The sequence below is a fragment of the Mesoplodon densirostris genome, chromosome 16, assembly GCF_025265405.1.
Source record: "Mesoplodon densirostris isolate mMesDen1 chromosome 16, mMesDen1 primary haplotype, whole genome shotgun sequence".
In the NCBI taxonomy this organism is placed as follows: domain Eukaryota; kingdom Metazoa; phylum Chordata; class Mammalia; order Artiodactyla; family Ziphiidae; genus Mesoplodon; species Mesoplodon densirostris.
The window spans coordinates 37,702,383-37,711,558 of NC_082676.1; the positions used below are offsets into that span (position 1 = coordinate 37,702,383).

General features: G+C 55.8%; 1 protein-coding gene across 2 annotated transcripts; it reads right to left on the reverse strand.

Annotated features, from left to right (window-relative positions):
* Positions 1 to 826: 826 nt before the first annotated feature.
* On the reverse strand, positions 827 to 8,353 carry TRIM50 (tripartite motif containing 50). 2 transcript variants are annotated; one of them, XM_060078474.1, is made up of 6 exons: positions 7,955 to 8,353; positions 4,869 to 4,964; positions 3,703 to 3,933; positions 3,559 to 3,578; positions 2,342 to 2,466; positions 827 to 1,416 (listed from the first exon to the last, which is right to left on the reverse strand). In XM_060078474.1, exons 1-6 carry the CDS (start codon positions 8,351 to 8,353, stop codon positions 827 to 829), a joined length of 1,461 nt encoding a protein of 486 aa, XP_059934457.1. The 2 variants fall into 2 exon arrangements, with proteins under 2 accessions (XP_059934457.1, XP_059934456.1); XM_060078473.1 differs by having other exon boundaries at positions 3,559 to 3,581.
* Between the last annotated feature and the right edge of the window lie 823 nt (positions 8,354 to 9,176).

Sequence of the window (9,176 nt, forward strand, 5' to 3'; positions counted from 1 at the left end):
AAAGCACCAGACCTCAGATGACTCAGCCCCAGCCACTCTCTCTCTCTTCCCAATTTTCACGTTCTTGGGAAGGAATTCAGCTGTCCCAGCCTTGGTCTGGTGTGACCACAGGGCACGCTCAGCATCACAGACCTGGGCTCTGGATCCACTCCCATGTGCCCGGCAGCTTTCAGGGATGGGCCACACACCCATCTGGCCCCTACTTGCTTCTGCTCTGCAGGAGTGTCATTTCCATCTTCTCTAACAGAGAGGGAAGTTGAGAGAAGTCTCTGGGGACAGAGCAATGACCGAGTGTTTGCTGTGACTAACCAGAGGCTGATGGGCAGGGCGTGGAAGCAAGATGTGGCCCCACCAGAGGCTGGAGCTGCTTTTAAAGGCCTGAGCATAAAGCAGTGGGTGCGTACAGCAGTTGATAACTGCAAATCATTTGAAAAAGAAGAAATAACGTCAATTTTGTTATCCTTAAAGTTATTTAAAGTTCACAGTGATGGGGGGAAGTCACGTGTGGGAGCGTTTCCACCCTCAGGGGGAAGAGTAAGCAGAGGTCGCGGTTAGGAGGGCCCAAGGGAAGCCCAGCTTGACCCGTGGGCCCCAAGGCCTGGCTCTGCTGGTTAATAAGCAGGTTAATAGCCTGGAAAGAGGTTAATAAACACACCCCTGACTGCTGGGGATGGGACCATGGTCCTTCTCTCCCTATCGTTAAACGTTTCTAGGGACACCCAGGCAGGAAGACCTCCCCGAACGACTGCATAACCTCTGCTCACCAGAGCCAGTGGGACCCCTCGAGCCCCCGTGCCCAGCTGGGAAGGCAGCCCCCCGAGCAGTGCTACAGCTTGGTGGGCTGCGGGGGGGCGAGGTGGCTGGGCCCGCTGGGCGGGGGCAGCACCAGGGGCAGGGAGTTGCTGCCCCTCTCGTGCCAGCACGTGTCCAGGATGGGGTAGAGCTTGCCCTGGAAGTCGGCCTGGAACGTGTAGAGCGGCCGCAGGTCGTCGGGGCGGTCGGCGTCGAAGAAGGTGAGCTCCCCCTGCTCGTAGTGCAGGTAGACGCCGATGCGGTGAGGGTGGCCGGCCACGGGCAGGGGCGCCCGCGGGCAGCCGAAGGCCTCGTACAGCCGGCCCTCCTTCAGGCCGATGAGCCACACGCCGTGCCCTGGGGACTTGCTCAGCTTGCCCTTGCGGCTGGCTGTGCCCTTGATGACCCCCAAGCGCCAGTCGCTCTTGCTGCCCACCACCACTTCCCAGTAGTGGCGGCCGCAGGAGAAGCCCCTGCTGGCCAGGACACAAGTGCTGTAGTCGAAGCGCTCGGGCTGGCTGGCGCGCCGCTGGGCCAGGAGCCCACACTGCACCACCGTGTTGCCCTTGGAGAGCTCCAGGAGGGGGTGGGCCGTGGCAGGATCCAGCTTGAGGGACTCCGGGGCTGGGAGAGATCAGAGGAGATGTGTATTCAAGCCTCGCAGAAGGCGGCAGGCCCTGCCCCAAGGGAGGCCGATGGCAGGCCCTGAGCTCCTCGGGAGAAGAACTGAGTCGGCCCCTTCCCTGTATCCGCAGGGCCTAGAAGGGGCTGGGGGCCTGGAGCAGGCAACCCTGAGGACATTTGCCGAATGAGTGAATGATGCCTGAAAGGTGGAGAATGGGCTGCTGCAAGCCCAGGCATTCTGGCAAGGGAACCGGTGCTGCGGCCTGCCTAAAGCAGAGGTGCCGATGGAAGGATTTGGGAGACGGCCTGTCACGTGGGTGCCTCAGCTTCAGTCCCCAGGTTTTCTGGAGACTCTAACAATGGCAGTGGCTTTCTTGGATACCCTAGCAGCCCAGTCAAGGACAAACTATCCCAACTGACCTCTTTGCTCGCTGCCAGCTAATCAGTTTACACCTAAAACGTGCAAACAACATTCATGGTTCAGAGATTATCTGCAGTTTTTGTACTCCCCTTTCCCCCTTTTGTTCTTACATCAACCCTGTTTGTGCCTTTGTTGGATGAAATCAGTCTATTGATTGATCTTCCTTATGTGCTAGTAATGAAGGAGTTAATTAAAGGTCCGAGTTGTTTTTTGGCAGAGCAGCCGCTGCCATTTATTAAGCACTAATCTACACACACACACACACACACACACACATCTACTTAGAAACTACGCAGCCCAGCAAGGTGGGCTCTTTACAGATGAGGAAATTGAGGCTCAAAAATTACACAACTCTCGCAGTCACTAGTAAGAGATGGAACTGGGCTTGAGCTCCCCCTGCTGGCGGAAGCCCACCACCGCGCCCTCACCGTTAGCTGTGCCAGCCCCGCCTCCAGTTCTCTGCACCTCATACACTGGAAGGAGGATGGGTGGGTGGGGTCTCACCTGGCAGAACCTTTCGGAAGAGCCTTTTCCACGCAGTCAGCTTGATGTCAGCCTGGTGCAGGCCTGGCTTGAAGGAGATGGGGCTGAACGTGCCTTCCAGGGGCCGGGCCTGCTGGAGCTCTGCACTGGGGGCAAAGGTCCACAGTGATGGTGGAGCTGCTTACGGTGCACCCGAGCCCTTCACCCAGACGCAGGTCCCACCAGCCAAGCCACAGCTCAGAAGACCGTGCACTGAAGATGCCCACCATGTACCAGCCCCCCCACCCCCCACCGCCCCCCTCTGGGGACCTGCCCCCTTCCTGGAAGGGGAAACACTCTACATCAGTAGCTCTCAAAGTGGAGGTCTGGGAGCAGCAGCAGCATCTGGGGGCTTGTTAGAAATGCAAATTTTCTTGGGGCCCAACCCAGGGCTGCTGAATCAGAACTCATTACTGGGGCCCAGTGACCTCTGTTTTAATTGAGCCCTCCAGGTGTTTCTGATGCACTGTTTGAGGACCACCTCTCTGTATCGGGTGACCCTGGCCCCCAGCTCCAGCTGGAGTGGGAACCAAACTCAGCCAATCAGATCCTCTGTCCGTTCATTTAAGCCAATGCTTCTAACCAAATTGTCCTTAAGACTAAGGGAAATTGGAGAAAACAAGGAGACTCTCATAAACGTGGCAGAGAAAGGCTCAGGAACTGCACAGGTGATTCATTTGTTGGGTTTGGAACATGGATCCAACCCCTTCCTACAAGCCATGGTGCATGTTTCCTTACCCACCATCACCCACCTCATCTCCTGTTCTGCTCTTCATCGGCCTTTACACCCATGATACTGAAATTCTCACAATACTCCAAACCTTCACACACTTTACCCTTTCATGTGAGTCAGTGTGCCTGGCAGACGCCTGTCCTCTGCCCTTCTCAGCCATCCCACCTGTGTGCTGTCTTTGCCAATGTCCCCCCAGTCACTTCCCCCTCTGTGTTAATTCTTTAGCTTGTGTGAACTTCTACTGTTCTAGGTGCCCACAGTGATGTAACCATACTTCACCGCTGCCTCCCACAAGGCTTGGAGACCCCTAAAGGCAAGGCTGTCACTTTCCCTGGGCTCAGTACAGAGCCAGATGTGGGCAGCTGCTCCCGGCACCAGTAAAACTGAAGGGAGGATCTAGTGGAGATGAGATGCCCCTGCCCACAGCCACCAGCCCCTCGCTGAGAGTGCCCTCCGAGGTTATTACCTGGAGGCCATGGCGTGGTACTTCTGGAAGACAAGAGGGAGGAGGGTTAGAGCATGGACAAGGCTATGCAGAAGCTGACAGGAAGGGGGAGGCTCTTGGCGCCCCGGTGGCCTTGGCACAGGGGACGCTCCCTTGTCCACTCACCCGGATGAACTCATGGTGACTCTCGTTGCCGAACTGCTCCAACACACCCACAGCCTGGACTAGCCGCTCCCGAGTGCCCCGGGCCTGCTCCAGCTGCACGTCCAGGGAGGCCACGAGGCCACGGGTGTGACCCTCCACCCCCTCCAGGCAGCGGGCCTTCTCCTCGTCCACCAGATGGTGCAGCTCCTGGAACTCACTGCAGATCACCCAGCTGAAGACGTCAGACTCATTCTGGGACAGGGAGGGGCAAGGCAGGAGCCATGGCTGACCTCGGCGTCCCCAGAGCCTGGCAGCTCAGGCCTTCCTGGGCCTTCTGACCGGGCTGGTCCTGGTACCCAAGTCCCAGGGCTGACTCTTGCCAGGTGTTCACACACTGTGCCTGGGGATCCCGGATGTGGCCCCCGGGGGAGGACGACAGTGGCAGGGCAGAGGCTGGGCCCCCAGCTCCCAGTTCCAACACAGTGGCTCTGCTTTTGCCCATCTTTGCTAACAAGTGTGAACGTAAGATTTTGCTTTATCATGGGGTTCCACAACTGAAAAAAAGTCTGAAAGGCCCTGGAGAGCAGACTTTGGAGTGAGATAACAAGGGTTCCCCATGTGACCCTGAGTTCTGCCTCCATCAGACGGGGTAAAGCGGGCTCCCTCTCTAGGATGAGGAAGATTAATTGAGTTGACTTTCAACGGATGCTGGTCTCCTGCTCGTTTCATGACTACCTGTAGGGCCCAGGCTCCACAGACTCCCAGACCCAAGAGCCCCTCATTTAGGAAAAGCAGACAGCCACCAAGGGCTTCAAGCCTTTCCGTGCCTGTGCTCTAAGGTGCTAGGAGGGCATTGCCCAGGCTGTCAATGTCAAGCAGCCACAGGTGGCAGAGGGCGGGCAGTTATGCCCACGTGTTAAGCTGTTTACCTCCGGGACTTGGGTTCTAGGTTATCTCAGCCTCAAGGACGTGGAGGACACAAGCCGACTTGGCGACAGGCCCGACAACTGTGCTGAATTCCTCTAAGAGCCTTTGCACGTCCCCCACCCCAGCCTGGAATGCTTTGAATTCTGGCTTTGTATGGAAGGCATGGGTTCCTGTAAAGGACAGATTAGAACTGGGCTCTGCAGGAAAGGGAAGGCGGGTGGCTGGTCCCAGGGGAGGGCACAGAGGGGCGGGGCACTCACGACAATCCGGGTCCTGTTGTTCACCAGTCTGGCAATTTGTTCCTCCACCTTCTTCTGCTCCTGCTTTAGGTCGGAGATGAGGGCTGCTAGCCCCTCCTGGAGGCAACAGGCCCCGTAAGCCGCCGACCCCTTCACCACCGCCCCCAGCTCCCAGGGGCAGCCCGACGGCCACAAGCACAAAATAGGAAAGGCTATTCAAGAATATTCCACACTGACAGCACGGACTGCCTGGACGGAAGAGATCTCCACGTCATCACTCTCTGTGCCGTGGACAGAGATGCTACACGTCGTTACAGCCACCAGAAGTCACCACGCAACATCCAAGCGGGGCGACTGCCAATCTGAAGTCAACACTCCCTGCATGGAATGCTGCCCGTAGGGAACCCACCTGGTAAACTTGCTGGTCACCAGCAGGTCCAGAATTAGTGGGCATTTCATCAAGAGTCATCACAAAAAGGCTGGCCCCAAGTGAAGTCAATGGTGCATGCAATGGCCCAGGGAGGGGTCACCTGGTGACCCCCCACTCCCTATAAAGACCTGAATCCATCTCCAGCAGGCTTGAGCCCAGCCTGGATTTAGGGCCTCCCAGGCTGAAGTAAACTTCTCCTAGGTTGCCCTGGCCCCATATCTGATTTAACCTTAGGGATCCAACCAGAACCACCTAGAGCACCAACTGGCTGCACGACCTAATGGAGTCCTGCTGGTTTGTGCCCATGGAGTGCGCAGAATCTTTGGCTTAGACAGTGCCCAAGCAGAAGTCAGCTGCAAGAGTCTTTCCGGAAGGGAGCTGAGAAAAAAATAGAGCCAGCATGGAGATAAACGAACACAGACTCCTTGCTCTCCATAACAAGGCATCCGATCTCATAGGAGCCTGAGAAGGGCATCCCAGTGGTAAACCTCCCAAGGCAAAGAGAGATGGGACTAGTTCTTTCTCATCAACTGGGCCACAGTGAGTGGAAACAGAATTATGCAAATAAATAAAGTATCTTAAGATCCCAATGAATAGGAGAAAACAGGAATGCGTGAAAGAGATCTGATAATGGAACGTAACTTAGTTGCAGCACACGGGGGGAGTCTTGAGATCACAAAAACCCACATCCAAAAGCAGGACCCAAGCCCTCCCAACTCCTAGCCAGAAATGATGTGCTCCCAGGAGTCTCCTCCGCCGCCAGGCAGCCCTCTGCTAATAAAACTCAACTCAGTTTCACTGTACTGCAATTTGGCTTCCTCCTTTCACACTCCCCTAAAACTACTCTTGCCAAGATAACCAATTCTTACTGCTAAACCAGACAGGCTCTTTTCAATCCTCAGCAGACATTTCACACAAGTGATTTCCTTCTTGTCAAAATGCTCTGTTCCTCTGATTTCCTGGAGGCTACCTTCAGCCAATGTTCCTGCTCCCTCAGTGAATTCCTTCTGGCCCCTTTTCAGAGTTCTCTCTCTACCCAAATCTTAAGTCCTGATGCTCCTGGGGGCATCATCTTCCCCATCACTCCTGCAGACTCTCCTGGTTGGTCTTCTCCACACCTGTGGCTTCAATGACCGCCTGTATGTAGATTACTCCCAATCTCTTATTCCCAGCCTCACTCTCCAATCTATCCTCTGGCAGCGCGATTGAGCCACATCACGACTCTGCTTAAAACCTTCCAACCCTGGTTCTCTGAACAAACCTCTAACCCTGTCTCATGTCACACAGGCCTTTTCATGACCTGACCCCCGCTTACCTCACCTCACTCCCACCTCACTCTCCCTCGTGCTTATTGGAACAATGTATAATTCCTCAAACGTGCCATGCTGTTTGCCTCCTTGTCTTTTGCACATGCTCTTTTTATACTTAGGATGCTTTTCCTCCCTTTCTTTTCCTTTCAAGTCCTCCTTATGGTTCAGGTCTCAGCTTACCAGTCCACTTCCTCCAAGAAGCCTTCCCTGACCACCTGAGACCACGCAGGAGCCATGTTCCAGATGGTCTCACCATTGCCTGTACTTAACCTTGACAGCAGCACCTGATACACAGGACTCTGTCAGACCCCCAGACTGTGAGCTCTGGTGCAGGGTGAACTTCTCGCCCACTGCTGTACCATGGGCACCAGTGTAGCACCCAGCACATACCAGATGCCCAGGAAATGTCTGTGGGTACGGGAAGCTGGTGGACGACCTGGCTGGCCCTGTGCACCTTTCCTACTTCTCTCCCAGTGTTGAAGGAGCAAAGAAATGCTGCCCAGAGCACTCAGCCAGGAAAGCCCTGCAACAGCTTCCAGGGGCCCCTCTGTCTACGGATCTCGATGCTTCTCCCTCGTCCTGCCCCCTCCCCTGAATTTCCTCATTCCTCATCCTTACTGCCCCAGCCCCCCACCCACCCAAACACCGGGCCAGGTACCCTATTACAATTTACTTCCAAAAGCTCTTCCTGTCCTTCCTTGATCTGGTGCCAGGGGAATGAAAACTGGCCTTGGTGTGAGTCCTAGCTCTGCCACTGACAAACTGTATGACCTTGATAAAGACCCTTACCTTCTCGGAGCCTGTTTCCTCATTTGCGAGCACGGCAATAACCCCACTCTTCATAAACCTTAGATCAATAGACTAACCTAAGATGGCATCATTATTATTTATTATTATTCATCATAAACAGTGATCTGCTAGTTCTGAGGCAACAGTCCATGAGGGCAGGAATCCATTGATTCCACAAATACATTTTGGGTATTTACTACCTGGCCGGCACAGTCCTAGGCATGGAAATATCCCAGGGAATGAAACAAAGCCCCTGTCTTCACCTGCCTGAGAGTGCAGTCCCCTGAGCGCTCAAGAATCTAATGAGGGCTACAGAGAAGACTAAAGCAGGGGAGGGGGCTAGCACATGACGCAGGGGGCTCTCCACCCGTTGGGTCACCTAGTCCCCAGCACCTGGAGACTGGAGCCACTGCTCAAAAGGTGATCGGTGGATGATCAAACGCTCCGAAAGTTCTGCTCCAGAACAAGGCTGGCCCTGGACCCCTCTGTGCCGGGCGATGGCCCCAAGGGCTCAGGACCCGGCTCTGTGTCCCCAGGGGTGGCCCGGCTCCCCACCCCCCAGCAGCCTCCCTGCCCACCTTCATGCGGCTGTAGACGGTAGAGACAGGCGTGACCCGGTGGTGCTGGTGGGAGCCCAGCAGGCCGCAGAGGCCGCAGATGAGCTCCTGGTCCTTCTCACAGAAGAGGCTGAGAGGGTTCCGGTGGTGCGCACAGACCTGGGGCTCAGGGTCCCCGGGGAGCTGCAAGGCTTCAATCACCCTCGCCAGGGAGACGTTAGGCGGGGAGCTGCTGCAGTCCACCTCCTGCCGGCACACGGGGCAGCGCAGCTCCGAGTCCAGGTGACGGGACAGGGACAGCAGGCAGCCCTTGCAGTAGGAGTGGCCGCACTGCAGCATCAGGGGCTCCTTGAAGACCTCCAGACAGATGGGGCACTGCAGGCGGTCCTCCAGCTCGGGCACGCTCACTTGCCACGCCATCCACAGAGCCTGCTGGAGCCTAGGGCGGCCTCCCTGGAGACTGCTCTCTCCACTCCTTCGGCCCCCAGCCCCCAAGGGCCCTGAAAGGAGAGGCTCTTAAGGACGCCAGTCTTCGATTCCAGTCCTGACCCGCTATGACTTTGGGTCTGTTTTCCCATCTTTAAAACAAAGGGCTTAAATGAAAAGTGTGGTCACTTGGAGGTCCAGGATTCAACACTGTTAACTCGGATTTGGAGGTAAACATGAAAGAGGCCATCTGCAGGGTCATTTGGAGTGACACTAATAATGCAAGCTCCAGCCCAGCAGGTGTCCTGACCTAGAACTGGAAAGCAAAAACAAGCCAAGGTCTTTCCCACCTTCTAGATCAGTTCTCAAACTGGCGAGCAGCTGTTGGAAGCAGAGTTACAATAGAATTCCTGAGTCACCCCTTCACACATCTCAAATGAACCCCAGAAATCTGCACTGACAATTGACACCCCCAGGCCATTCTAAAGCAGAGTTCTGTCTTAGAACAACACTGGTCCAGAGAGTCTGGGACCCTGGAGAGCAGTCTCCTGAGCTCCCACCCTGCTCCTCTGTAAAAACTGACTGGCGTCTCACCAGAAGTCGGCAGTGGGCCAGGGGAACCCCTCACTGGACTACCTGGCTGCTCGGGATCCGCCAAGCCCCCCACCGGGGCCTCACACCAGCATCATCGACTTGATCTGCTCTGCCTTCTCTTCTCCCCAGGATGGGACAGCAGGTGCAGAGATCTGGGGATTGTAGCTGGACACCAGTTCTACCAAGTCTCTGCTCCTTTCCTCCTCCCCTTTCCCAGAAACAC

Excerpts from the sequence above, each read along its gene's own strand:
- TRIM50 (XM_060078473.1), bottom strand. The coding sequence starts at position 8,353 with ATGGCGTGGCAAGTGAGCGTGCCCGAGCTGGAGGACCGCCTGCAGTGC. Across the intron at positions 3,582-3,702 it reads GTCACCATGAGTTCATCCGG|AAGTACCACGCCATGGCCTC; the intron begins GTGAGTGGACAA and ends CTTGTCTTCCAG. Across the intron at positions 1,417-2,341 it reads CTTCCGAAAGGTTCTGCCAG|CCCCGGAGTCCCTCAAGCTG; the intron begins GTGAGACCCCAC and ends GATCTCTCCCAG.